The sequence below is a fragment of the Sceloporus occidentalis genome, unplaced genomic scaffold (genome assembly GCF_023333645.1).
Source record: "Sceloporus occidentalis isolate IW3139 unplaced genomic scaffold, rSceOcc1.0.p SCAF_37, whole genome shotgun sequence".
Classification (NCBI taxonomy): domain Eukaryota; kingdom Metazoa; phylum Chordata; class Lepidosauria; order Squamata; family Phrynosomatidae; genus Sceloporus; species Sceloporus occidentalis.
The window spans coordinates 4,471,696-4,497,999 of NW_028317017.1; the positions used below are offsets into that span (position 1 = coordinate 4,471,696).

At 36.7% G+C, this 26,304-nt stretch overlaps 1 protein-coding gene across 2 annotated transcripts in view; it reads left to right on the forward strand.

The window, feature by feature from the left end:
• The window catches only part of LOC149297760 (amyloid-beta A4 precursor protein-binding family A member 2-like), a 67,898-nt gene extending 42,651 nt beyond the window's left edge, over positions 1 to 25,247 (forward strand). For both annotated transcript variants that reach the window (XM_089488269.1, XM_089488268.1), the window contains 6 exons: positions 1,625 to 1,810; positions 8,533 to 8,712; positions 8,831 to 9,043; positions 9,534 to 9,653; positions 23,570 to 23,710; positions 25,176 to 25,247. In XM_089488269.1, the coding sequence (XP_089344395.1) occupies positions 1,625 to 1,810; positions 8,533 to 8,712; positions 8,831 to 9,043; positions 9,534 to 9,653; positions 23,570 to 23,710; positions 25,176 to 25,247 (912 nt within the window). The remainder of the gene's footprint in view (positions 1 to 1,624; positions 1,811 to 8,532; positions 8,713 to 8,830; positions 9,044 to 9,533; positions 9,654 to 23,569; positions 23,711 to 25,175) is intronic.
• The last annotated feature ends 1,057 nt before the right edge of the window (positions 25,248 to 26,304 follow it).

Sequence of the window (26,304 nt, forward strand, 5' to 3'; positions counted from 1 at the left end):
CAGATAAGTTAGTCCCACAAACATTTCAGGGTGTGAAAACCCTTCTCAATGTAACCCTAGAGCCATGGCTTGCCTGACCTTGTTTGACAGTTCCCTAGTCTCTCTCCCACTCTTCCTGGACTCCACTGCTGTCTGCAAGTCTGCTGTCCTCTGCCAGGTCCCTGCTCCATGCCTGTCAGTGGCTCCAAAGAAGAAGGCCACGGCTGCAGCAGACATCTGCAAGCAGGCACTTCTACACTTGGCTGCCCTACACTGAGCTCTAAGCCTGAACCTGTTCCTGGACAGAGACTCCTACCTGACCTAGTACCCGCAGTCGTGACACTTGGCTACAGGAAAAAATATGAATGCATTTGTCTATACCCTTCAGTATTTTATGTGCAAAGAGTGGCTTCCTTCTTAAGACATGTTTAGAGGTTACATAGAAATTTTGAAGTATATTAGTCCATTGTTTCCAATTACACAGCATGCTTCAACCTGACTGAATAGTGGACACTGGGCATGGTCTGTCTTAGGCTACAATTTACTTGCTGTTTGGTTAGGCTTTTTCCCCAGGCTAAAAATGACCCCCCCCAACACAGTATTGCCCTCTTGTGGATAGAATGTAAGAAAGTTGTGCATCTGTTTTTCAACTGTAGTGCTATGTATTTTCAAAATAATAAAGTTCAGCTTTTAGACAGGGTTTTTAGACGTTATTTAGTAGTTAAATAGATGAAATAGATCTTTAAGAAGAAAAGGGTTTTTCTTAAATTAGATTTTGTGAATGTCATAAGAGTATATTTTAAGCATGTCTTTAATTTGTAAATCTCAAATGTACATCTGTTTTATTTATGGTAGTGGTAGCCATGAAAATAAAATAGATGTTATGATTTATATAGTTTTATTAGTCTAGTGCAAGTAGAAAAAGCAATATCAAATCTCATAACATATTGGTTTGTATAAACAATACAGTATTTGTGCAAGATCTGCATTGTTCTAGCACATGAATGTCATTGCTGTTCACCGCTCAAAGTTCTAAAAACAGTGTGCATTATAGTGGCAGATGTGTCACAGGTAACTAGCAAACAGAAAATAACTGCATTGGGTCTGTAGAAAAGATAACAAAGTGATTTACGAGTTCTGCATATATGTGAAAGGGCATAGAGCAGTCAGTAGCCTGCATAATCATTTGGCCTGCCACAGGATATATAACGAACATAATACTAATAGAAAAACATACAGAAATCACTCAAAACTAGTTCTGAGCACCCCCCCCCCCCCGCAAAAACGTATTTGGTGAAATGTTTGTTCTCATGAAACCTGGGTCTAGACTGATAATATCATAACATTTTAATGCGGACTTGGCCCTTAAAAGCATTAATTAGCAAAAATGTTAACATCTATGTTTTGTTTGTCTATTGAGCAATTTAAAAACAAATTGCACAATAGCCATTTTGATTTAAAAGAAAAACAGTACTCAGGGGATTAAACTCCACCTGCGTTTCACTCATACTCATAATTCATACATGATCTAAGTATAACTCCATCTAATTTGTTTTTTTTATCTATTGTATCTATTTATTAGTAGGGTTGGTTCTTTATTTTAATCTTTCAATAAAGATTATTTTGTTTTGTTCTTCATGTTCAGGAAACAATGATGGACCATGCACTGCGCACAATCTCCTACATTGCTGACATTGGCAATATTGTTGTTTTAATGGCACGTCGCCGCATGCCAAGATCAGCGTCCCAGGACTGTATAGAGACAACCCCTGGAGCTCAAGAGGGAAAGAAGCAGTATAAAATGATCTGCCATGTTTTTGAATCTGAGGATGTAAGTATTCACTTTTATTCATGATGTGTTGCTCCAAAAAAGACTCTGGTCTTATGATGTGGAAGTGGACTGAGCAGGGGCTCATCGTCCATTAATGAGTTTGTGCCTCAGTGGACCTGAGAACATCAAAGAAAAAGGAAGCATTTGCTGAAGAACATTCTACATGTAGCATAATTCTAAATAATCAAAGCTTTTGTTATAATAAAGTTTAGTTAATCTACCTGATTTGTAGCTGAATTTGGAATCTGCTATGTAGGAAATGTGATGAGTTTTCATGACTGACAAAAACCATGTATGAGATTTGGTAACAATTTAGGTTAAAATAACTACATAGTGATATTTCCATTATAAAGAATCTTAGTAATGAAACATGCCAACAGCGCTGGATTCCCAAAAAGGTAGAGCAGATATTTATACAGAGGGCTTTTTTTTAGTGGCTCAAGAAAAAGTAAAGGAGGAGAAAGTTTGTTGTGGCTTTACCTATCCACCTTTTTTGATAAGCACAGCACACTTCCTAAATTGACCCTTAAAGACCATTGGGAGGCTTCTGTAGCTTTCTTCCTGGGTTTCACAGTACACCTGACCTTACTAGCAATGTTTGGGTTTCTTAACTATAAATGACTCTTTGGTTAATAGGTTGATTTCTATCTTTTTGATGAAACACGGTGGACAGTTTGTGTTTCCCCCTTTCCGTTCACAAATGAGCTGCACACACAAGAGGTGGTATCATAGAAAACCATACTGGTTGGTTTTCATGTAATTTTGTCTATGAGTAGCAAACGAATGGACATCTTACAAACTATTGGGGTATAAGAGTAACTCTTAAAATGATTTGATTTAATATGTGTGAAGTACATATAAGCACCATCTAAAGACACCTTACATTGCTCAGTTTCAATCTTAAACTTACTATAGTTACAAGGTAAATGGTTAAAATTATTAAGATCAAGTGAAATCATATTTTGCTTTTTTTTGTGGAAATTTTCGGTACAACACTATATTACATTTATTTATAAAGCGCTATTACAATAGAGTATAGTAAAAATTAAATTTAACAGAATACAATTTGGCAGTAACTTTAACACATGTTAAGCATATTGGTACAGAAGGCGAGGAGGGCCCTCCTTTTACAAGCTTACAATCTATTGAAATACTGTACATTCACTTATAAATGGCTTCAACAAGGTTCTGTTTGTGGCCTGCCAAGCAATGTGGTTTTCCTGTACAGGAAAGTTAGGAATATTACATTAGAGATCTATTAAAATGGATTTTAACCACATTGCAAAGCTGGCTCATCATCCACATGTATCTTCAAAAGATTACCCATTGTGAGTGCAGCAAGGCATTTATTTTCACATCTCTGATATTAATGGTACATGAACATTTTTACTGCACATTTTATTGCTGGTAAATTGGCCAAAAAACCAAAGTCAAACTGCTGCCAAGCTTCTGTTTCAGAGACGGGTGGATATCAAAGAGCCATCTTAGAGAGGCTCAGCGCGTAACAGTTTCTTTGATAAATCTCTTTAATGTCTGCTTCCTGGAGTGGAGAAATTCAGAACAAGCTGTATAGGTTGACACGTACAAGGGTATACCGAGACAGTTACGGGAATAAAACAGACATAAATAAAAAAATAAAAAAATTTATATATATATATATATATATAGGGATATGTTTTATTCATAAGCTTTAATTACTTGTAGATATCCGACAATATTTATAGGTTCAGCTTAGTATGTATGCTTCTAAAAGGTCCATTATTTTAACCTTTTTGGGTTATACAGATAAATGCTATTGATCCCTGCGCATAAGATAACTTTAGAACTTATAAACATTACAATGTTTTATTTAACGGCAAGTGTACAGTTTTAATTAGTAGTCCTTTGCAGTTAGCCTGGTATATGTAACTTTCATCATTATTTGCCAGAGGGAGCCAACACCAGCAGCGGAGGGAGTAGTCGTAGTGTTACAGAATAAAGTAGGCCACACATAATTTTTTATCAACGGATTGTTATTCTGTACTTCATTATTCATAACGCAAAATTACGTTCTGTCCTGAAAACATTGACAGCACTCGCTAGCCTGCCTGACTAGGCAGAATGAATACAGAAATCAAAGGGATTTAATAAAAAAAAAATTTCCAGTTTCTAAAGCAAGTCCTAAAACATCATTATTATTCTATGGATATGCTTCCTAGGAAGTGACATTTGCCATGCAGTCTGGCACTTTTGACATGAATATATTGAGTTTCATATGAATGCTGAGAAGCGTCTCTTTATACATATAGGTGCAGTGAACTGTCATGGTACCCGTGTCTACTGAACAATTTGGAGAGCATCCACTCAAAATCATTTATAGAAAAAATAAATTCAGTGCACAGAGCACGCTTATTTGTAGGATAAATGAGGCCGACTGATTCATTATGCCCATGACAAAGTACAACACGTACTTCATGTACAAGAATAGACTTTCAGTTTTTCAATTATGTTTCCCGTTTACAGGGAGGCTCTTTTTGTACATTGTTTTCTAAACTGTAGCAGGCTCTATCATTTAATTCATGCAATGTTTGCTTTTTGTGTGAGTCACTAATAACATCGCATAGAGAGTCAAGAGTCCTCGACAACAGCATCCCCACACAGTGTTATTATGAGCATGCTCTGTAAAATACAGTTTTGTGAAACCAGTAGCCTTTGGATGACTTCATGCTGTAACTCTCAGTGCATTATACTTTTATACTATTTACATTTATATCTTTATAAATGGATACTATGGACTTGCAGAGGTGGGTAACTAGCACATACTGCTCCATTCTTCATGAGGTGGGAGGAACTGTAGGTTTTTAAATCCCCCATTGTTGCGTCAAATGGAGGGCTCTTTTAAAACCTGGTCCAAATGTAATCTTTCCTTTTTAGGTAGATGCCACCTATATAAAATGTCCTTTTTCCCCAAACTATTATATCCAATCCACATGCTGCCCATTACCTTGAAGAAGAAGGACATCCAATATCATAATGCATTGCTGCGTAAGTTCCTGTGGTTTAACAAAAAAGCTAGAATTTCGTTGGTTAAACTCCAACAGCCTGCTCACAACGGTGGGGTGAATTTACCTAACCTACTGGACTATAATTTGGCATCTAACTACCGTTATGTGGCGGATTGGCTGTGTGGCAGGTTTAGATTCACTAATGTGACTCTGGCGCAACAACTCCACAAATCTCCAACCATTTCTTTGGCCTCTCTCCTGCATCTGTCTAAAGCTAACTTACCGTCGGACGTTGTCTCCAATCCATTGTTATTTCATACGTTGAAGGCCTGGGAGCGTGTTAGACGTCGCCTGGGTTTGGAGGTTTATTTTTCTCGGTTCTTGCCCCTGGTCCGTAACCCGCAGTTTCAGCATGGGAGGGAGGATGGTGTCTTTAGACGACTCGCCCAGGCGGGGGGTTGCGCCGTGGGTGATTTTCTTGACCCGCGAACAGGTAAATTATTGTCCTACTTGCAGTTCCAATCTAAATACTCTACTATTCAGATTCATCCTATTCATTACCTTCAACTCCGTAACTATGTTAACACTCTACTTCCTTACTTTTCTGGGGCTAATTCCAACAACCCTTTAGACCAGATAACGATATTGTCCCCCGCCACAATGCTCACAATATATAATCCGATCAGACCGGTCATCGATTGGGAGTCCCACAGAACAGGTGTTACCTCCTGGAAAGCTGATTTTCCGAATTTGAGTCCAAAACGGGTTCTCCAGGCGTACACGTGCAATTCTAAAGTCTTGGTATCTAGGGACTATAGTGAGATGTTCCTTAAGATTTTGCATAAAGCATATGTCACCCCCAAGCTCCGGTTTTTAATGGGCTTATCAGACCATTCCCGATGCTTCAAGTGCCAATTACCTGAGACAGATCTCCTTCATGGCCTATGGTCCTGTAGCTCTATTGCCCCATTTTGGAACGCATTGCAATTGTACATTACAGACACCCTGGGCATTCGTTTTGCAATCTCTGTAGAATGGGCAATTTTTGGTATACTTCCTGACCATGTTCCTCCCACTGTAGCGAGAGCTAAATTTCTCTTGCTCATTCTCTCAGCCGTGGCAAAACGGGCTATATTGTCACAATGGATTGCTCCCCAGCCGCCGACGCTACCTTTGGTCCTGTCGCGGTTGCGCTTTTTGTTTCAAATGGATTGGCTTGAAGCCGTTCTTCATAAAGAGAGCAAAGTAAAATTTTTGTGTAATCGTTGGTCCCTGTATATTGCGAAACTAGATAGCGATACCAGGCTGTCGTTATTTCAAACATTTAATGCCACTGGGTGGTTTTGCCTTCAGGTCTTGAAAGGTACTCGCCCCATACCAGGGTTTTGATCTCATTGACGGACAGGGTGTGTACATGTTGTAACCCGTGTATTGTGGCTGTAAAAGGTATTAACATCTTTGGGAAATGGAGATTTTTTTTTTACGCCTTATGGTTGATTCCATGAGTGTCATCTGCCTAACTTTATTTTCGGTCACCCGGATTATTGTTTGCACTGTATGTGATACTGTATTGTGCATCACTTGTTTTTGTATATGCCTATTTTGTCATCTTGTCTGTATAAGACTTTGTCATTATGTTATATGCTTTGTCTTCTCCGTGTAATAAAGAAAAAAAAAATAATTCTGTTGTGATAAAGTCTCTCTAATCTCACAGATGCAAAGTTTGCAATGTTCCAATTATAATTTTCCTTTCAGAATAAAATATATTCACTTTGCCTTCAGTCACAAAATGTGTTATGTGGAGATAATCTCCATACCCCTAGGGAAGGAACATTTTCAGTGTTTCTTTGCTGTAAAAGGGAGCACATTGCATCTGGAAGGATAAGCTTCCCTGAAATTGTTTGCAAACCCTGCCACGGCCGTGACTTTTCGGGCTACAGAAGTTAATTGGATGCTTGTCTACTTTACACTATGCATGAACGCGAATAAATATTGACACCGGGATTACCTGAGTTAAACATTTTCCTTTAGGAAATATTTCTACTGATGCAGTTTGCCGTATAGCAGAGAGGCAGATATAAAATGGACTAGAAACTACTTAGGAACCGAAAGGTTAAAGGATCTGCAATAAGAAAACGTATTTGGCATTTTCAATTTGGAAATTGCTTAACCTTGAGGTCTCAGTGACAAAATCAACTTTACTCTATTTTTTTTTATTATCTGTAAGATTTGCTGCAAATGAGTCTGCGGTCAAAAAGGGTTGAATCTTAAAATTAATGTTCCTAGTGGTTACAGCAAGATGTTTATACGATTATTGATTGTACGATTGTAAAGTAAACATTAGCTCCCTGATGTATTAAATGCCCGAGATGTTCATATCCTACAATATTTTGCCGTTTTTAAAAATATTTCCTCTCCATTGCATTAGCTCCTAGTTACGTGATTAAATGTTTAAAACGGGGGCAATGATAAAGGGACTGTGCCAGCTCGTCTTGGTAAAAGACCTGTGGGTCTGATCTTCTTGACTTCTTCTATGAATTAGAAAGGTCTATCCCCAAGAACCTTCTGCTGGAGGAAGAGCTTGACTGGCCCTGTATTATGCATAGTTAAATCAGCAAAAAAAATTCTAAAATATCCTCCTAAATGATGCATTATAAAGGGACACTTAATCCTAACGGGAAAAACCCGCCATTGTTGGCCTTTCAAAATAAATAGTGAAGTGGGGAAATTGTAACTCCAACACTCAAGAAAACTCTTCTGTCATCTCTTCACTGTGACCTAATTTTATTTCTAAATGAGAATATCTGAAATGGCCACTTTTTCAGACCCAATTATGACACAGGTGTCAGTAGGTTGTTCACTTTTACTTTACGTAACATTTTCACATACCACAGCTTGTTGGTACATATGTAAAATCTTACGTAAAAAAGATAATACTCTTTCTCTGGGCTACATTTGCAGGCGGAATGAGATGATACATTTCTTCACTCCATCTCAACTATATATAATGAAGGGCCGACACAAATTGAGTTCTCAAGATAAGCTGCGGCTAAGGCCATGCATAATTTACAGCTGGTCCTGTAGGACAGGGCTGGTGATCACAAAGTGGCAGTAGCACTTTAAGGTCAGCGGCCACCTGATGATGTAAGTGTGGCCAAAGGCTGTGTATGCACAGCTGCATGTTTTTATGCTTAGATTTGCCTGGTGTACCAGATGGCCAGACCTGCCATAGGGTATGTAGTAAAGCACCTGCTAGAGGGTATGTAGTAAAACGTCTGTCACAAAGCCAATTGCTGCATTGACTTGCAGTTTTTGAATTGGCGGGAATGATGCTGTAGGATTTCATTCACAATGAGCAAAATAGCTATAGTGGTGAAACAGTGCCATCTAGTGGCAATGTAATGTATTGGCATCATTCAGTCTTCAGTTGTGATACATCAAGCTAAAGAGCAGTGGTAGCATTTACAGGCTCTGGTGCATGTGGTTAAACACCACAATGACTACCACGAGCCACCAGACACTGGTGTCCTTGTATGGAGACTTTGTGACACTGACAGTGGTAGCTCTTAGCACATGGGTTTTGTGGTTAGTTCCTGCTTGTGAAGCAAATTAGTCCTGGTGTAAAATATGCTATGTTTGAAAGTATTGCCACTGGCCATAAAATATGTTTCATATAATATGAGTTCCACATGGGAAATTCTTAATATGTTTTTAACAATTATTTGTCTTTTTTTAAAGGCCCAGCTTATTGCACAGTCTATTGGCCAGGCCTTCAGTGTAGCATATCAAGAATTCTTACGAGCCAATGGGATCAACCCTGAAGACCTCAGTCAAAAAGAATATAGTGATATCATCAATACTCAAGAAATGTATAATGATGATCTCATACACTTCTCTAATTCTGATAACTGCAAAGAGGTAAAGTTATGCTTTTTTTTTTATTATTTTTTTTTACCAATACTGAAACTTGTAGTTTCATGTTGCTTTTGCTGTTTTTCTAAACCTGTACAAAATCTTTTTTTTTTTTTTTTAATAGTTGCATGTGGAAAAGCTAAAAGGTGAAATTTTAGGAGTAGTCATCGTAGAGTCCGGCTGGGGTTCTATTCTCCCCACTGTTATTTTGGCCAATATGATGAATGGAGGCCCTGCAGCACGCTCTGGAAAACTAAGTATCGGTGACCAGATTATGTCCATCAATGGAACAAGTTTGGTTGGGCTTCCTCTAGCAACTTGTCAAGGCATTATCAAGGTACGGACATGTAAATAGATGCATATATATATAGATATTTAATCGATAAAAAATATCCATATTTTTTTGATTGAACACACTATGAAGTTCGATGTGGGGATATCAATGTTAATTCCTTTTCAAGGGGACTTGATCACTTGAAATCAGAGGTAACATTCTACTTGAAGACAGTTTTGAGGCCTTGATGAGATTATCAAAGAGTCTGAATGGAGTCAGCCAATTGTTAGATATTGCATTGGAAAGAAGTGAGTGGAGTCTTGTGTGATCTTATAAATTCATTAGTTATTAGCTGAGCAGCATTTTCTAAGTGGATTTATCTGCCCTCAAGGTATATTATAGTAGAATTGCCTTATGCGTTGTGGCACCAGATTAATGTTTTGCCTTACATTGACCATTCTCAATGTAGTAAGAACTATAATTTCTCATTTTAGCTAACATATGTATGTGAGGAAAGAAAGCTATATGGTGTATTTGTGTTTCTTTTGTACAGGGCTTAAAGAATCAAACCCATTTGAAGCTAAACATTGTGAGTTGTCCACCAGTCACCACAGTGCTCATCAAAAGACCCGATCTCAAATACCAGCTTGGATTTAGTGTGCAGAATGGAATAGTAAGTAACACCGATCTGCCTCTTAGTTTGTTACATCTAGGTCCTAACTTTTTGTGTTAAATCTTTATAAATATTTTATATCTCTCATCTGGAGCAGGCTTTAAGTGTATCTGTTTAAAATGTATTTTGTGCAGTGTTATGTGGCAGATGCTTTGGTTCACAAAATAATACTGCTAAAAGGATGCTTTACAGTATGTGGTAGATTAGATGATTATAAATTTGCCTATTTTGGAAGCTTTAGATATTGTGACTTTTCAATACTTAATATTTTTTTTTGACACCCCGTTATATCCACAACCCCATTTAAGAGTAGGAATGGTTCAGAACGATAAAAAATGTAATTTACATTATTTAGGTTCAAGCCACATGACACGTGCATTCATCCACAACTGCAAATGTAGCCTGAATTATTTTGCTTCTGGATTCTGTCACTGTCAAGAGGTCTAATTCAGACCTAACTTTCAGTTGGGTGTATCTTCCAGTTGGATGTAGATAAACAGGATTATTTCTCATCATCTGGAACACTCCAGCCAGCACATGCACTAGTCGCACTGAATCAACACCATTATTTCATAACGTTAAATCATTGTTTAATCCGAACAGTGGTCACAGTGAGTTGATTCTAAAACAGAAATACGTTCTGCAGAATCCTCCTATATGCATTTTATCCTCTCATGCTTTTATTCCCGTTCAATCTCTCTCTCGCACTCTCTAAATGTTTTCCTGCATTCTCTGCTGAACACCTCCGCCGGTCACTTTCACATCTTATTCTGCATCTTCTTCGTCTATCTTCTCTTTTCTATGTTCAATTCTTAATCAGGTATCTTCTTTCTTAGTCCACACCTCCGCTGACATAACATGGCAACTTCTGCCAAAATGGCGGCACTGCTGTGATATCATCCCTGATCCTCCAATCGGGGAAGAGGATGTCACCAAAAACTCCAACTGAGGACAATATGGCGGTGCTTGAGGTGACACCCTCTCCTGATCCTCCTATCGGAGGATCACATGAGAGCAATATGACGGCGCTTGCAGTGACGTCCTCTCCTCCGATTGGATGATTGGGGAGATGACGCCACTGTTTTCGCTGACATATTGCCCTCAGCTCAACTGAGGGCAATATGGCGGCGCTTGCGCTGACATTCAGTCCCCAATTGGATGATCTGGGGAGGACTTTACTTTAGTCAGGTCTAGTGGAGGTGAGATGAAAATTTTATTGTCTGAAATGTACATGTAAAAATGTATCCATTTTAGTCTTCATACAAAATGCACACCTTATTGGATAGCTTTCAGGGCAGGGTTTTCAGTGGTTTGAATATAGCATTGATTGTGTGTTCGTACCGTTAAATGTACGGGATACAAAATTGCTTGCTACAGTGTTTTTATGACCCTTTTTGCAAATTATACTTTAGTCAGGGCACTGTGATAGCTTGTGTCTTGTAGATTTATAGTTATATACTTAATTAGTTTCTTAGCTATATACCCTATGTACAATGTAGGCGATGTGAAAGCTATATTTAATGTTCTTATAGTTTCTAAGGTATTTTATCACCATCTAGTGGCGAGACTGCTACACTGCATAGTACTTCTATTGTCAAAGGGAAATCTCACTTTCTTTTAACATTAGCACCCATAATTTCCATATCTGTTCTTTCAGCCATATTTTAAGAGTGACATGATGAAATAATTTATAATAAAATATATGTTTGTAAGATACTATATGGAATTGATAGCCTAACTTGTATAGGAGTGAAACATTGTTTAGTTAATATAGGACTGGCAAACAGACCTTATATTAATGTTACTGTTAGTTTTGTTATGAATTCCAGTAGAATTGATGGGGTTATAAAAGGAGTGCAATGACCATACACAATTGCTGATGTATGCATTATACCTGTGGGTCTCCAGCTGGACAAGAGTGTTTTCACCTGTCAGTCCATGAGCAAAATGGAGTAAAGTTTTTTGTATGCCTTCCACCCAACTTGAAAATTTCATAAACGCTATTGTATGAGATTATCAATGATGTCCACTCGATGTTTCTGAAAGGGATATAGCTCTTTGCTATGTGGCTGAACACACCACATGTCTAGACAGAGCCAGTTAAAATACAATTTGACAGTGTAGTATGTACTTTTAAATACTTGACAGCAATGACATTTCACATTATCAGGCCATTATTGTACATTACAAATTTATATGAAAACTAAAGACCAAGTAGTCTGGTGTTTCAGCCTTCTTCATGTCACAAAATGAATTTTCCATTATTATGTCATGTGAAACCTGATCTGCGCACATTTTTATGCCTGCAAATTGCCATTTGGTTCATTTTGCAATCCATTTATGTTTCTATGTATGTTACTGCATAGAGCACTATTGGGGTTTATTTACTAACAGTGGAAGTTTGCAGAAGAGTTTGCAGGAGAGCTGTGGTTTCAACTCACCTAATGGACCACCCCTGCCAGGTTTCTCCTACATGAAGGGCTTGCCTTGCATGATACATAAAGACTTAGAGGTGACATTAGAAAGTATTTGTTCACCAAGGCAGTAATGGATAAGTGTAATTGACCTTCCAGTAGAAGTGGTGTAGATTAATTTGGTGTGGAATTTAAGCATATATGGCATAGAAATAAGGCTCTTCCAAACATAAGACAAGGCCAAGGAACAGAAAAGGTTTTACAACAAACTCTTTCTATAGCAACAACTCTCCTGACTTGGACCTTCATTATACTTAGTGAAGTTGGTAAGTTTGTACTCCAACTGTCCTGCAAAGTCTAATTTTGTTACATAAACCACTTGTTTCCTGTCTTTAAATATTTATTGACAGTTCAAGCAATAAACAATTTAAACATGTCCCACAAAAACAAAATGTTTGAGAGCTGCTGAACTAGTTTATATCGAGATATCAATCAGTGCACTGCTTGTGTGCATGATGAAGAAGTCAATATTCAGTGCATTGGCTGAATTCCTTAGCCGCACAAATTCCTTATTCCCACCCTTTCTTTCCTACCCACCTCTCACTTATACATGTGTAAAACACTCCACTTAAGTATAGCATAGTTGTATTTGATCGAACTGAGGAATTATTCCAAAATTGACTGGTTAATCTTTTTATAATGGTTTTTCAGGTTTTCAGGATTGAATTACATTACTTCTTAAGAGTAAATTAAATGGATTTTTTAATAGTAAAAGCACATTTTGGAGACAAATATTTAACAGAAAAAAGTAATTTGTTTGACTAAATCCTACATCATTGCTAGATTTGTTAGTTTTGTCTTTAAAACCAGTCTCTGCTTTAATATAATTGACTCCAATTTTCTATTATTCAAAAAAGGGAGCAATTCCATTAACACAGCATTTGCTTTTCTTGACCTTGGAATGTATGATATCAATTACATTTCGGCTAATGGCAGATCTGAACAATGACTTGATTGATCCACCCTCAAGCTAATTAAGAAAGTAACGTAAAGGACAAAATGGCTGGAGATACATAGAAATATTTTATTTTATCTCTGTAGAAAGTAAAATACTTTCTGTACCATAAAATGCCAGTAGATGGTAGACTTCCCTATGATATAAACAATGCTCAGCTCTGCAATGCAATATACTAATTAGGAGAAGCAATAAACAATATACTATGAACATCAGTGAACACTGTAGCATTTCATGCTATTTTGGTATGTGCTTGCATTCAGAGGTGGCATAATGTGTATTGGAAGTATAATGCCACAAATACTTGTGCCAGCTGGAACGTGTCTAAAGTAAATGGTTGTAGGATTAGATGAGGAGAGGCTTATGTCAACCATCCAAATCCATTATCCAGCTTTGTAACAAGATCTCATGGTGATAACTGTAAGCAGAATCAAAGTAGCATTTTGACCATCTGTAGTAAAAATGTTCTTTATTTATTTTTCTACGGAAAATGTGCAGGAATTCTACCATATACATAGAAGAGGATACATGCATAGAAGAGGTTTTCATGCAACATGTGATATCCACTTTTTTTCTGGGGAAACTAAAAAAAAATGATAGTCATTTTGGAAAGAAATTACCCATGTTAGTCATTATCTCTTAATGCACATTAAGGGTAGGCTTATACCGAAGTGCTCGCTTGCTGTGTCATGTCAAAGAGAAAGCATGGGTTCAAGGTCCACTCTTGATACCAGCTTGTTAAAACTGGAAGTGCCCATCCTAAGCATGGATATTTCTGTATCTGAACAGGAAGGTCATCTGACAGTGTGGTTGGAACCAGGAAATGGTTTTGATATGGAACAGACTAAATTTAAAGATGGAGATGAATGTTTCACAACTAGCAATTCGCATTTATGTTGTAAAACAAAAAAAATGAAATAAAAACAGTGGTCCGTTTAATCTCAGTTAATGAATGTGGGCCAATATATGTTTTATATCAGTTTTTTCCAATGCAAATGGTAAACGGCTTAATATTCAATTTGTCCCCCCTATATTGAATCCAACCCAATATAAACATAGAATTTGATGGCAGATAAAAAACATTTGGCCCATCTAATCTGCCCCTTTTATCCTGGTGATCTTCTCTTAGATTCAGGATAGCGTTATTCCTTGCATGTTTAATTTCTCATACTGTATTAGCCTCTACCACTTCTGATGGGAGACTCTTCCATTACCACCCACTCATTCATCTAAACCTCTAACCTTCTAGTTTTAGACTATGAGCTCTTGCTCTAGCATTTGTCCTCCTGTGAAATACACTTCCATCCTGTACTTTGTTAAATCCCTTTAAGTATTTAAATGTTTCTATTGCATCTCCTCTTTCTCTTGTTTCTTACAAGTTATATACTCTATATCGAGCTCCTTTAGTCTTTCCTGATCATTTTTATACTGTAAATTCAGATAGAACAGTGCCCCCAATGCTATTTTTTGCATTGGGATTTTTATGTTCTAAGTGCATTATTTTACATCTATCAATATTAAACTGCAGCCACCTTTCTTCTAATTTACTTAAAACCATTTGGGCCTGTTTCACCAGGAATGTCTACCTTAGTGTAGGCCTTTGTATCATCTGCAAAAAGACATACTTTACTATTAAGATCTTTTGTAATATTGCCAATAAAAATACTAAAAAGTATTCCTGTGCACTGTGGCACAGGCATTCTGGAATAAAAAAGGGCCTTCCTCAAACTGCATAGAATGTCTTGGTATGCTGAAGCATTAAGATTTCCCGTCACTGGGCCTAACCGAAACTCTGATTTCAATAATTAAGGTGTGTCCCAATACTTTTGTATATATAGTGGTGCACAAAGCAAGGTCCATTAAGACATGGTTGGATGAGTTTGGTGTGGAAGAACTTGACTAGCCTGCACAGGTCCCTGACATCCACCCATTCGAACACCTTTGGGATGAATTGGAACGGACATTGCAAGCCAGGCCTTCTAGTCCAACATTAATGCCTGACCTCATAAATACTATACTCTATGAATGTACAAAGATTCACACAGAAACGCACCCAAATCTTGTGGAAAACCTTCTCAGAAGAGTGAAAGCTATTATAGCTGCAAAGGGTGGACCAACTTCATATTAATGTCTAAAATGCAATGTCATAAAAGTCCCTGTTGGTGTAATGGTGTTACCTCCTCCGTGGTGTCTTCTCTTCCACGAGCAGGGATGCCAGGACACAGCCCGCGCGTTCGGCTCCCTGCTTGTTTCGTTGACGGGAGCTACCGCCTGGGCTATCTTCCTCCTAGACGTTAGCAGGCTAACTCATGAATATTCATGTCGCTTCTTAAAGCAACATTTATCTTTTTTTCTCCTCCCCCTAATTAGGTGGGTAGGAGGATCTAGTTTCATGGAGGGATATTTAAACCCCCATTTGGCACTATACCTTTGCCTGTGATAGTGCCTTATTGCCTACACTAGCGTTTGACCTGCTTTATCTATTTGGTATTGATTAAGGCTTGTTCCTGACCTATGTAGTTTGCTGCCTGCCCTGACCTTTGCTTGTGACCCCAACTACTCTTTTGCCTGACCCTCGGAAATTATTATTATTTTTTATTTTCGTTCCTGAATTATCTTGAACCTTCTGCTTTGCTGTATCAGTGGTTATCGGCCCACATCTCCGTTGCGCTGGTTGCTGAGCATCCTGTCTTCACTAGGAGGCCCCTTTTCTGCAGCGCGGACCCACAGCCTGTACCTCTGTCGTGACAAATGGTCAGGTGTCCCTATACTTTTGTCCATATTTGTATTTGTACATGCTGTAGTTGAGATTATTTAGACTATGAGTTAGAACTAGTAGAGGTAATTTTTGAACTTTTCTAAAGTTATCAAAAAAAGTTAAATATGTTCTTGCCATTGCATGATCAAAGCTTCCTTTCACAATTTCCAGAAAAAAATTTAACATTACTTTTTGATGATACTATTTCATTGCAAAAAAACCCCAAAACATCCATAAAAAAATTATTTGTAATAGTCATTTTTTGCTAATTTTACAATTTGGAGATTAGATTTTCCTGCTACACATTGTTTTCGAAGGAATTAGAAAGCGGGAACTAAAGAAAATAAAATGTAATTAATACTATATTTTATTGTTGCAGTAATTAAATTCAACTTGTGATTCCTGTTGGTATGTTGTGTGGAATATAATTCTTAATGGTTGCTGTCTGATCCAGATATGATAATAATGCATTTTTATGAAAATGTCACTGCATAATAAGATTTCTCCAGTCATTAAAATATGCCGCTGTCTTTATAAGATTGTGATTGTGTAAAGGAAGGTTGCTGGTCCAGAACAGTTTTTTTTATTATGATAACCTTGCACTATAATAATTTGATGTATTGTAACAGTACTTTGAGGATTTATATACTTTATAGGAATTATTAGCTCCAGCTAATATAGCAGACGCGCATTGTGGAATGTTTAGTGTTAAATTGGAAGCGCACTAACAGACTTATAGCAGACGTCTCTCAAATTGATGTGTGGCACTCCAAAGAAGGCATAATTTTCCAGAATGGGTGTAATTAAACATCCTCCACCTACATGTCATTTCCGCATTATGCATACAGCTGCTACTTATTTACTTGGCTTGCCACATGGCAGATTTTATATTTTTTCCTTTTGCTTTCATCCTTCATTTTGTCTTTGTGTAAAATGCAAAGCCACTCAGCTTTCGAAAATCTCTAATGGCAGAAAAGAGCTACCTAATCTCTTCTTGATCCCAGTGAGTCGCCAAAGTAAAGTCTTTACCATAAAACCTCATATCTACTGTTCTTCAGTTACAGAAGCACAGAAAATGTACGTCAGGTTAAAAAAGTGTTGTTGCTAAAAATGTACATGTAATTCCGGGTACATTATTTACTAAAGCAATAACAAGAGTTGACTATTGGAGCACCAGAAGATTCCTTAACTATGTATGTGAATTTAAGATAACAAAAAAATACCCAACCTTCTTGCTTGAAAAGAACAAGCGTGTGGACAACCCTCATGCTAACACCTAACTACTCCAACAGTGATGTGACAGGAATGTGGGTTTAGGTAAATGAAAGCAGTTGAAAATTGCAGATGCAAATCTTTATTTTGAAAGTAAATAGGTAAATACAGTATTAGAGCGCAGTTAATAAGTTAAAATGACTCATTAACAATATGGTGCTACATGTGCTGACTCCCGAATGACCCATGCCTACTTTTTAATCTCAGCACAGAATAAGATGTTTGATAGGATGACATGGCCATACCTTTTACACCTCTTGGGTCACCAAGAACTTGTTACCCGGTTCATATATTACAGCTGTCTAGTGAAATGCTTGGACACGTTCAGCTATCCATTTTGTCCCAGGGAATAGATGGTTGTGCAGATGATACTTACAGAGTGTGGCACCCAGATAAACTGTGAACATGGAAGTGTGTTATGCGTGTTGGTCACCACGACTTGTCCATTGGCATTGATGTCATTCTGTTCAAGCTAGAAAATAGGTGATTTACACAAAACTAGATAATATGGAAAGAGGTCAGAAATGAGGGAAAATCAACTTACGAGATGTAAGATGCTAGCACATAAAAGATTGGGTAGTAGGATTTTTCATTTTGGTTTAGCAACTGTTCTCTAGCCCTCTAGTTCAGTTTCAATCAATATACTATACATTATACTGTATATAACCCTTTCATTAAAACCTCAGGCAGTAATTGTATTTACATTAACAAAAATGGGCATCTTAGATGATCAAACCTTATATGCTGTCAAATTCTATGTTTCTATATGTTGATGAAAGAAACATGCGAGCTTGCCTTCAGTAGTTAGGAAACATGAAAAGGAAGATCATTTCATTTTATTGGAATGGTGATTCCGACGATTATGTAAATATACTAAAAACAGGTGTGTGTAATGATACTCACCCATGGAAATGTCTGCCTGTGTCCTATGTTCCCATGGAAACTCCATATGCTTTACTGGGGTAGCTATCGGCAACAGTAGGTCACATTGACAACACATTGCTTACAACCATGGAAGGTGCGGTTGCTCTTAGACAAAACATTAATTGAGTCCTCCAACCTTTTTAATACATAAGCTTATTGAATAAAAAGAACACAAACTCTTAAGGAACATGTTCAGTATGTGTGGCAATAGCCTTCTTCCATGTCACATGATAGTGAAGCTTTGCCTTGGAGAATTTTTCTGGGAAGATTTGGATATTTAATTGTACTAATAATGATTTAATAGACATGTGCTTCCATGTCTCACAGCTCCACTTCTGTGTCTCGCATCTTCTTGCTCTATATATTCTTGCCTGGTCCACATCTAAACAGACAAACTGCTGTTCAACGTCCACCAAAATAGCGGAGCTTCCCGTGATGTTCTCTCCCCACCCGATCCTCCTATCAGGGGAGAGTATGTCATCAGAAACTCTGTCATTTTGACGGAAGTTCACACAAGGTTACCGTAGCACAAAGTGGTGGAGCTGCTGGTGACATCTTCGTCCTGATTCTCCAGTTGGGGGAGAGGACGTCACCAGAAAATAGAAAAGAACAAGAAGGTGCGAGACACATAAGCAGAGCTGTGAGACATGAAAGCGAAGCTGCGAGACACGGAAATGGTCGGCAGAGAAGGTAGGGAGACATTTAGAGAGTGGGAGAGAATGGGAGTGAAAATAATTAAATTGTTAAATTTGCAATTCATACAAATCCGAATGCACAACTCTAGTTTCTAATGCTGCCTTTAGTTATAGTGATATATTTTGCGGACTAGTCAGTTAGCTCATTGTCAATACTTTGTAAGTTTTTTTTTTTAATTCAGTAATATGTAGATTTTTATTTCCACTGACAAATTTTCAAATATACTTAACTATATAAGTTGACCTAGGGCCTCTTGAAACATGTCCTATATGCACCTATAACTGCAAATCGTTTAACATATGTTTGTGTGAGCAATTAAACATAGTATATCTCTGGCAGAGATACTGTACCCAGATGCTCACATAGACTGTATGTATATAGGAACAATGAAACATACAATTAAAAAGGTATGAAGAGCTTTGTGACTTGAACCAAGCAGATATATATGTAGCTGTAAATGGTGAAAGGTTTGTTTTGAAAACTAAAGAACAGTTTGGTGAGTTTATTGATTTTTAGCTTTGGCTGAATTTTTTTTTGTTCTTGGTCAAAAAGATACAAAAGGTTAGAAGTTATCTCCTGTGACAGTAACAGTAGCCGCTGGGGCTGCTCTTTTATCTCAGTGGTGAAAATCTCGAACAGAAAGCTGAAGATTGCCATTTCTACAGTGGCTGTAGGCTGCACTGAAAGGGTTATTTGTCCCATGCTGCTTCAGGTAAAATGTAATGAAAAGTAAAGAGCTTTTGGTTAAATTCTAAAAAAAAAAAATCCTCAAAGGAGAAATTGGTTAGTTTTCAGCAATTCAAGGCTCTAAATTCTCCAGAATCCTAGTTGTAATCTTCAGATTAATACAAGTAATCCCGACCATGTTATAAAAATTGATATATTTTACCTGTTTGGTTTTAAAGCCTTTCTTACACCTTCTATAATTACATGGCAAGCAAAGTTACCATGACTGCCAAGGGTTCTAGGTAATGAGATGCAAATGAGCTTTCATAGAATACCAGGTTTAACCACTGCCCGCTTTAAAAGAAATTTAAAGTATATGTGTGTGTAGCACAAAAAATATATTCAGAAGTGTGTGATCTGGAATACTGCTGGGAGAAATTTGAACCATGTTGATCAAGTAGTTTTGCTTAAAATAATAATTGATTAGCTATAACTAGAGTAGCTGAGACTGTTCGGATTGTCGGTTCCACAAAAAGATTTATCTCCGTAGCCTTTTTGGCAGGTTCTAAACTAGTATTCTTCAAGCTATTTTCCTGAAATGCATGGCCCAGGTTGAGTCTGTATGGGGAAAGTGCTTTACTTTTGGCTCACAGGGCAAACCACATCACATCTTATTTGGGCACAACTGTGTAATGCCAGTTCCATACCTCTCAACATTTTCAATGAAAAAAGAAGAGCCAATACTTTTATGTGGCCTTGTGATATATTGAATGCTATTTATGTTGCTAAAATACTAATGAATTGCATAATTATGTCCATCCATTGAGTTACACTGAGCTACTGTGAGGCAGTGAAGCCATTCGTTTTGCTACATCTTTGTCACTGAATTTAGTTTCAGTTAGGTAAAATAACATTAATTTTATATACAGAGCTCCGAAGAGACATGGGACACATGGTACCTTCAAGTTACTTTTAGTCTACAACAGGAAGAATACTTTACTCTTTGCTGATGTCATGGGATACACCAGATATTGATACATCTATTATTCCATATGATTAAGTTTTCTCCCAATTAAGGGGACCTGAAAATGTGTCGATGGGTGTGAATGATATAATAAGGAATGGGCTTGCTTGGGTGTTTGAATAAGCGTTTTCAGAGTTTTCACCGCAAAGATAATGGGACAAAGATTTCATGACTGATAAGAACCACTGGCCCGTCTAGTTTGCCTATTATTCCTGCTGTAAAAACCATGTATATATATATATATATATATATATATATATATATATATATATGTATAACCTTTTACCATCTAAAGAGGTCTATGACATTTTGTCCTAGCATTTATATTCTTCTTTGTGCTTTGTGGAAACCTTTAATGTATTTAAATGTTTCTATCACATCCCCTCTCTTTCTTCTGTATATCTCTATGTATACAAATCTCACTTTGCATGTAGACAGGGATGCTACAGTTTTTAATGTCTTAAGCCTGGTTTGTATTTGTAATCTCTATCATCATCGTAAACAGCAGAGAATATTGAGCTCCCAGACTTCTCTTCTGAATCCCCCTTTCCATGAATATGTAGAATTTTAATTTACATATTGTACAGGTACTGGAAGAGAAAACACCACCTTCTCCATTTAGAATATCTCAAGGAAAAGTATTTAGCATAAACAAAACCTATTTATAGATGTTGACTAACAGACAGGCTTTTATCTTTGGAGTTAATGCACAATGCAGAATATGTTGGCTTCTTTAATTTGAATATTTTTTTTCCCACTCATAAGTAGCAGAACCTGTATGTATGTAATTGTTTTTTTCAAGTATTCCTACCTAAATCTTAGAGAAAACTGTTGCTGATGTTCAACTTAGTTTTGCTCCAGTGCTTTCTATTTTCAACCTCATTACCCCCTGAGAATCTCGCACTGCAATAACAAATACAGAGCATCACCTACCCCGTTTAAAGCTGCTCAGATTTAGTCAAAGATCTACTAGGTGAGTTTTTTCATTTATAAAAAGTGCATAATATCTTTTTCTTGGATAGCATAAAACTCATTAGGTACTTTGTTGGAATGGCAGATTTGAGCATTTAAAAAATGAATGGCAGTTCATCTTTTTTCTTATAATAAAGAAAATACATGCAATCAAGTTCATAACAAACCATACGCTATGTGAACATAATAAAGACATATTTTTGTGTAATGTGTAAATGCCTAAATTTGTCCACTTTGAAAACAGGAAATATTTTATAGATAAAACAAGCAATTAATAAATATCAATATAGAAAGTTCTGTAAACAAGTGTCTGGTCTGCCTTGTGTTGAATCATGCTGATGTTGTGTATATGTATTATGTGTGTGTATGAATGTACTCTATATATATATATATATATATATATATATATATATATATATATATATATATACTGCCATTTAGAAGTTTGAATGCCACTTGTATTTGAAAGAAACGCAAATTGTTGTCTAGTAAAGTAACATCAAGTGGACATTGGCAATGTAGACATAAATGTTGTAAACTATTATTGTACCTGGAAACGAATGATTTTAATGGAATATCTTCATTAATGTATGTTAACACCCAATTATTTTAAACTGGATTATTTCATACTTTTAAATATTAGTGTCATATATTATAGATACATAGTTTATTCTTTGTAAGTTTTATTTATTAGGATTGCTGAATGAATCACCATGCAGTAAATCATCACAAAGACATGTATTTATTAAGAGGGATTGTTGCAATGAAAAAAAAAAAGGTATTATTAGACTACCTCTTCCTTGTTCCCAATGAACACATGCCTTTTATTTATGGTAATGGCAACCTCTATTAAATTAACACATGAACTTTAAGCATATACTTAATCTTTGTCCAGAAAAGTACATTGGGAACAAAATAAATGTAACTACCTCTATGTGTTTAAGTGCTTAATGACATAAACCCCAAGATGTACTGCTTTAACATTATTTTCCTGTGACTGTCCCCATGAGAGTTCTATAACTGTGGTATACACCAGCACTCAATATGCATTAATTAGGAACATGTCCGGAAAGAAGTTTACATGAAAAGCCACAAAATGATCCACAGGGTATAATTGATTATGGATGATATAAATGCTTGCAGGGAAACGGTTCATTCATTTTCCGTAGTTTTATATGTACTTAGAAAGATTTGTTATCCATAGTATTGACCTACCGTACATTTTATTAAAGGTGACCGGAGAAAATGTTGATTACATGGGACGCTGAATGTGGTCATATTTCTAAGCAGATGCCGGGAAATCTGTTGCTAACTGTGCAATCTGAATTTATATATATATATAATATCTACTAAATTATTGTATCGCAGAATCATTTAAAGCAATAGTGGCAATGCATCCTAGAACCATATAGGAACTTTTATCTGTTTCATTTATGTTCCTCAGTATTTAATGTTATATTTAATGGAGAGAATTATTTAATTTTGTAACATTTTGTTGAATTTTGTGGGGGAATAATTATTAGCTGAGTATATGATTACCTTCATATAATATACATATATCCTCTGCTCTTTCTATATCTATAAACTTGCGATTAAACAGTAGTGCCATAAGAAACAAATGGCTTTTGGCTTTCCATGCTGCCTGATCATCACAAACTTTTGATAGACATGGAACCTGGATGTCACCCTCTTTACTGCTAGACATATAGTGGTTGGGTAGGAAGTAAGTGTCAGGAAATGGCCACAATCTGGGTTGGGATGTGACCAAACCCATATATTGATGAAAGAGACCCAGAATCCTAGGAAACTCTGAGTCAAACCTGGAAAGTTCCCTGAATGGACCTACATTAATGTTCTATCTTCTTAATACATATACAATAAACATGGAAATAACAGTAATCAAACATGCGTGTAGTGTGTGTGGAGCTAGAAATGTAAAATATACATTAAGAGCATTGCTGTTATCCATAAAAAAAAGTTTTTTCACAAAAATGTATATTTATTTTCACCGTTCTCATTGAAAGTGTTTGGTTAATATGGGGATGGGTAAGAGAGGCTTGGAATTAAACAACAACAAAATACATTTATAGAATAGCATTTACTTTCAGGGGTTCTGTTGATCTTCCCACCTATAAACATTCTTGAAATGTAACTGGATTTTCTTTTATTCACTAGATCTGCAGCCTAATGAGAGGTGGGATAGCTGAGAGAGGTGGCGTCAGAGTTGGACATCGTATCATTGAAATCAATGGACAGAGTGTTGTAGCAACAGCTCATGAAAAGATAGTTCAAGCTCTTTCGAATTCAGTTGGAGAGGTAAGAGATTGTTAAGGTGATGTGATACCATGGTTTTTGCTTTTGCTTGTAGATTAGACGTATACTATAACATAACCATGCTAATAATGACATGCTGATTGCTGAGTCCTAGATCTTATCACAGTGCTTATACTGTCGCCCAATAGCAGTTGTAATATTGAAACTAGGATCTGACATTAGCATTCATCTATTAAGATGCCACAAACTGATCTATACATTATGTGCGCTGAATAGAAGTTCCAGGAGACTTCTGGAGACAAAGGTTTCCACAAAGGAAGCCGTCTTCTGAAAAATGGTGACATCTGGTCCATTCTCTCACTGAGAGCACCTACATTTTCTAACTTTCAATCATTGACACCTGTGACCTAAAATATTATTCCAACTCCTTTCAAACCGAGGTAAACGTAAACAGGGCAAGGAAAGAGAGCGATAACTTAAAGACAAAACACTACTTAACTATACTAGACAAAAACCTTTAAAATAAATATGTCCAAAACAAGTATACCTATCGATAAACAATAAGCACAAGCACAGATTTTGTGCGACCATGACCGTTCCCCTTTAAGTACATATTATATTAGGAATACAGGCAATTTTTTTGTTCTGTTGTTAGATTGCCAGTACTTTTCTACTGCAGTCATATATTCCCATACTGAAGGCTCAATGGGCAACAAAGGCAGATGCTAACTTTCATTTGCAGCCCATTAATATTCTGTGTTCTCTGAATATTTTTATTTCATTGTGAACTTGATTTGTATAGATATAAAGGCATTTGATACTGAAGTCAGGCTCCCAAACTCTGACACAGCTTGCATTCACCAGCATTGTGTGGCCTGGAGCTTTGAATATTTTATTTTTTATTGATGAGATAAATTGATATTCCAAAACAGTGAAGAAAAAATGTTTTAAAAATAAAGTCCTTTTCTCTTCCATTTCATCTGTTTGCAGCGCTGCTTTGTGTGTGGCACTAAGATAAGGAGTGCCGGTCGAGGTTATTGTCATTTTGCATTCATGCGTAGAAAAATATATTACAAAAAATCAATAGGTGGCATGGCTGGTCCACTTATGTAAGACAGAGATTTACAGCCAGAGAGAATGGGTCTGTACATATATAGTGCACATGCATCTGTTCTAAATGATTTTGACTTACAGTATTGTTATAGAACAATATATGCCTCATACAAGCATATGTACTCATAGTGCTGTTTCAGAAACAAAATCTAGGGTAGCAGGCCCAGTGGAGGTGGGGTGCAAGCCCATGTGTGGCATTACCGTGGAAAGATTGCCCCAATGCATCGCTGCTCAATGAAGATCAGATTGTCCCACTAATTTTAACAAGTCTGTCTGTGCTTTGCATCTTTCGTGTTCGTAGATTTTGGACATGTGTGAGTCTTATGCCAAAGGAAAAAAATAATATTTTGAAATATTCCCCCATTTTTTATTAACCTATTTTTCTGTACTGCAGATTCACATGAAGACCATGCCAGCTGCAATGTTCAGGCTCCTTACAGGACAGGAAACACCCCTTTACATCTAACAGGAAGCAGCCATCGCAATATATAGCAAAATGGATAACAGATTCAAAATTAAGATCATCATGTCTATAAATCAACAGAGACTCCGGGCATACATTTTGTAATAAGAAAACCTTCATGGACAGATGCTCGTACTGTTTATTTTTCCCCTTGCTTCTTGCTTTTGCCAAAGGTGATGCCAGTCCTAAGCAAGTTTGTCACCAACAAAGAACCGAATCATTTGTAAATCACTAAATGGGACATTCCGAACTGCTTACTCATCACTATTAGGATATTTATTTGTACTGTAGGGTCTTATTGTCTGTGCTGTATGTTGTAATGGTGAATGTAGAAAAAGACATGGTCACAGGCCAATGTCATGGAGTTGGAACAAAATGTTTGGGTTAGGTATAAAAAGTGATTCTAGTGCAAAGTATGAAAATTGGTATTATCACCATTGAAACCAAGTGAATAGTGCTTCTGATTGGACCATTAATTTTGAAACATTGCACCGGAATCACTTATTATATGTAAGCTACAATGTGTTGGTTACATTGAACACGTGCTTTGTACTTCTGTGTGTACTGTCATATGCTATCATTCTATAAGGACAGATCATTATACACATTATTAAAATGTGTTATTTAATATAACAACTAATACGGTAATTGCACAGCACTGTGCTGGTCAGCAATGTATTTTATGTATCCTGTATACATGGAAAGCACCCGTAAACAAGTTTTTTCCACACAACTTGTCAATAATTTTACTACCCCAGTCAAAGTAATGCATTAAATTACAGTCATTAAAACACACAGATTTCTACAAATACAGGGAGAGATTCTAATTCTAATTCCAGTGAAAGAATATCACTATAGTTTTGTCATGTGGTTATCTTTTGGAACGAATAAAAAGGTTGTACTTGTTCACAAGAAGCCAATTATCCATTCAAGACAACTGTATGTCCTAAACCCCTAAAGCAGCCAGTGCAGTAGGTTTCTAATCATGTAATTCTTACAGAAACACTTACCTGGATTTTCCTGATATTGCTAAATGACCAGGAAATTTAGGGGGAATTAC